The sequence below is a fragment of the Amaranthus tricolor genome, chromosome 8 (genome assembly GCF_026212465.1).
Source record: "Amaranthus tricolor cultivar Red isolate AtriRed21 chromosome 8, ASM2621246v1, whole genome shotgun sequence".
In the NCBI taxonomy this organism is placed as follows: Eukaryota; Viridiplantae; Streptophyta; class Magnoliopsida; order Caryophyllales; family Amaranthaceae; genus Amaranthus; species Amaranthus tricolor.
The window spans coordinates 31,287,427-31,290,264 of record NC_080054.1 but is presented as its reverse complement, the minus strand read 5'-3'; the positions used below and the strand labels follow the sequence as shown (position 1 = coordinate 31,290,264).

At 33.3% G+C, this 2,838-nt stretch overlaps 1 protein-coding gene across 1 annotated transcript; it reads right to left on the bottom strand.

The window, feature by feature from the left end:
* Positions 1-1,688, bottom strand: LOC130821265 (probable galacturonosyltransferase-like 9). Its single transcript, XM_057686953.1, has one exon. It carries the CDS (start codon positions 1,447-1,449, stop codon positions 277-279), a length of 1,173 nt encoding a protein of 390 aa, XP_057542936.1. The 5' UTR covers positions 1,450-1,688; the 3' UTR covers positions 1-276.
* Between the last annotated feature and the right edge of the window lie 1,150 nt (positions 1,689-2,838).

Sequence of the window (2,838 nt, the reverse complement as noted above, 5' to 3'; positions counted from 1 at the left end):
TACTATGAATTAAATTCTACCATCGATATCATTTATTGGTCCACTGTAAATACACAAAAACACAATTAGAATAATTATCAAAATTTGGCTCCAACACAAAGAACCCAAAATCAAAATTCAAAAAAATAAATAAATTTACCAATTAAATGCAATCTCTCAACTGTACATTCTCCTCATCTACCCATCTAAAAAATCACTTCCTCCTTATTTTATCTTTTTCCCCAATTTATTACACAAATAAAATCAAATTTTATCAAAGTAAATAGAATTATAAATCTACAACCAACCAATTAAAGAATTAGCACCAAACCCAGAACCAAATTTCTGATTTTGCTGATGATGATCATCATCTTCTATTCTTTTAAACAAATCATAGGGTTGCCATAAATGATCCAACGGACAAGGTTTATTTGCATCAAGTCTTACCCATGGCTTACCTTTACCACTCCAATGCAGTAAACTTACAGGTCCAGAATGTAAAGATCTACATGAACCTTTCACATTATCTCCCCCTAATCCATGTTGATTCCATCTATGATTAATTGGCTTTATTTTTCCACCAAAAACTAATAAAAATGGTGGTAAAGAACCCAATTCATAAATCCTCTGTTTTTTCTGTATTTCCATCCAATATTCAATCTTTTTCCTGTAATTTCCTTCTCTCCATTTCTTTAAATCCATTACCATTACACCCGTATTAAAATAACATGGTTTTCGGGTTCGGGCCGTGGACCCGGAATCCGACCCGAATGCCAATGATTTGAGTTCATGATTGGACCAAAAAGTGTTGGTGAAGTATACTGTGAAATTAGCATGACAATATTCCGGAGCTCCGATAATGTGAGATGATGAAAGAGTTGTATTCCATAGTTTATAGATATCATCAACTAATATAAGATCCGAATCGAGATAAATGACCCGTTTGACACACGGGTCAAGTATATCACCCAAGTAGTTCCGGGCATAGTTTAATGGGTTTTCTAATGCGGTACGGATTGAAGATGAGATCAAATTTATGACTGTGTCTTCACGAAATATGTAGGCTTTGAAATTTAAGGAAGGAAAAGTGGATCTAACGAGTTGACTCAGAACTCGAGGTGATAGCGAGTCGAACTCAGCTGTGATGAAATGAAAGAATACATTTTCAGGACAAGATGAATGCTTCAAAACTGAATGGACGGCGGAGATTGAGCCACGCAAGTATTCAAAATCAAGAGTCATTGCCACGTGGATTAATGAAGGGTCACAAAGAGAAGATGGTGATAGAGTTGGAGTGCAGTCCATGCCGTTACGGTAGTCCGGCGCTTCAGAATAGCGAAGAAGATGGTGAAATTCCAATTTTACCCCTGAAGAAGAAGAAGAAGATCTTGTAAGAGATCTAATGCCAAGACAGAAGGGTGAGAAGAAAAGAAGTAAAACGACAGCGTTCCAAAGATGATGGATCGCCATTATTTTCTTCTTGAAGAGTTTCTTGCTATTCTGAAATAGTAATTAGTTTCTTTTTATTGCATTTGATATGATTGATAATGAAAGAAAAGGGTAATAAATTGGTTTAATAGGGAAGGAAAAGATGAAGAGAAGGATGGTGGATTACAGAAAGGATGAGAGAGATATGGTGTGTATTTATATATATATATATGGACATGGATGTGCAAAACAGAGGAAAAGGCAAGGAATAATACCAAGTCCAAAGCTGACCATGTTTGTAAGAAAATTAATAATCCATGTGAAAGTATAATACATGTTTGTAAGAAAATTAATAATAAAATAAAATATAAAAATTTGTAATTTAGTGATAAATTCAAAAATTTAATTATGCTATCTTAGCTATTTTTTTTGGCAAATAAAAGATTTTATTTCACTTACCAAGAAAAAAACAAAGAATAAACAAAACTGAAAGCTCACCCCTACTTATTTGCATCAGTATGGAAATGCAGCCCACCTTCTAAGAAGGATTTTCGCACCCTACTCTTCATATACATAAGAGAAAGGAGAGACCCAAGGCAATTAAAAAACAATAAGAATAACAACTAGAAATAACAATAATAATAACAATAATAATAACAATAACAATAAAAATAATAATAACAATAATAATAATAATAATAATAATAATAATAATAATAATAATAATAATAATAATAATAACAATAATAATAATAATAATAATAATAATAATAATAATAATAATAACAATAATAATAATAACAATAACAATAACAACAATAACAAAGCAGATAGTGAAAGCGTAAATGGCACATAAAATGTGTTGCTTGAGTTTATTTATCTTATATCTCCTGAAGTCCATGGAACTCATCGGCTTGAATCTTATCCCTATCCAACTGTGCAGACCCTCCAAACAGCGAGAGCTGAAAGGGCAATCAAAGAATAAATGATTAACGGATTCCACCGCAGCAGCACAAAGGGGACAAGAGTCATCAGAAGTTACTCCTAGCAGATGAAGTCTATCCTTGGTTTTTAGCTTGCTTTGAGCCGGTAACCAACAACAAAATTGAGCTTTCAGTATAAAGAGATTATTTCAGATCAAGAAGCGCCATTTAACCTTAGGAACATCCGCAAAATGATCAAAGTAAACTTTCTTAATTGAGTAAGAACTACAAAATATCCATTGCTTCAATAAATCTTTGATGTAGCAGAGTTTCTTCAAGGCCTAACTTGCTGTGACGGGAGCATTAAAGAGTTTCCAATTTCCACCCTTAGTGTATATACCATGGACCCACCTCACCCACGACGAATCCTTCATCACATAGATATGCCATGCAATTTTCACAATAGTTATCTGATTTCACAAAGACAAATCAGGAACACCAAAGCCCC

Bases quoted from the DNA above. Each gene is read 5' to 3' on its own strand.
- LOC130821265 (XM_057686953.1), bottom strand. From the start codon at position 1,449: ATGGCGATCCATCATCTTTGGAACGCTGTCGTTTTACTTCTTTTCTTC.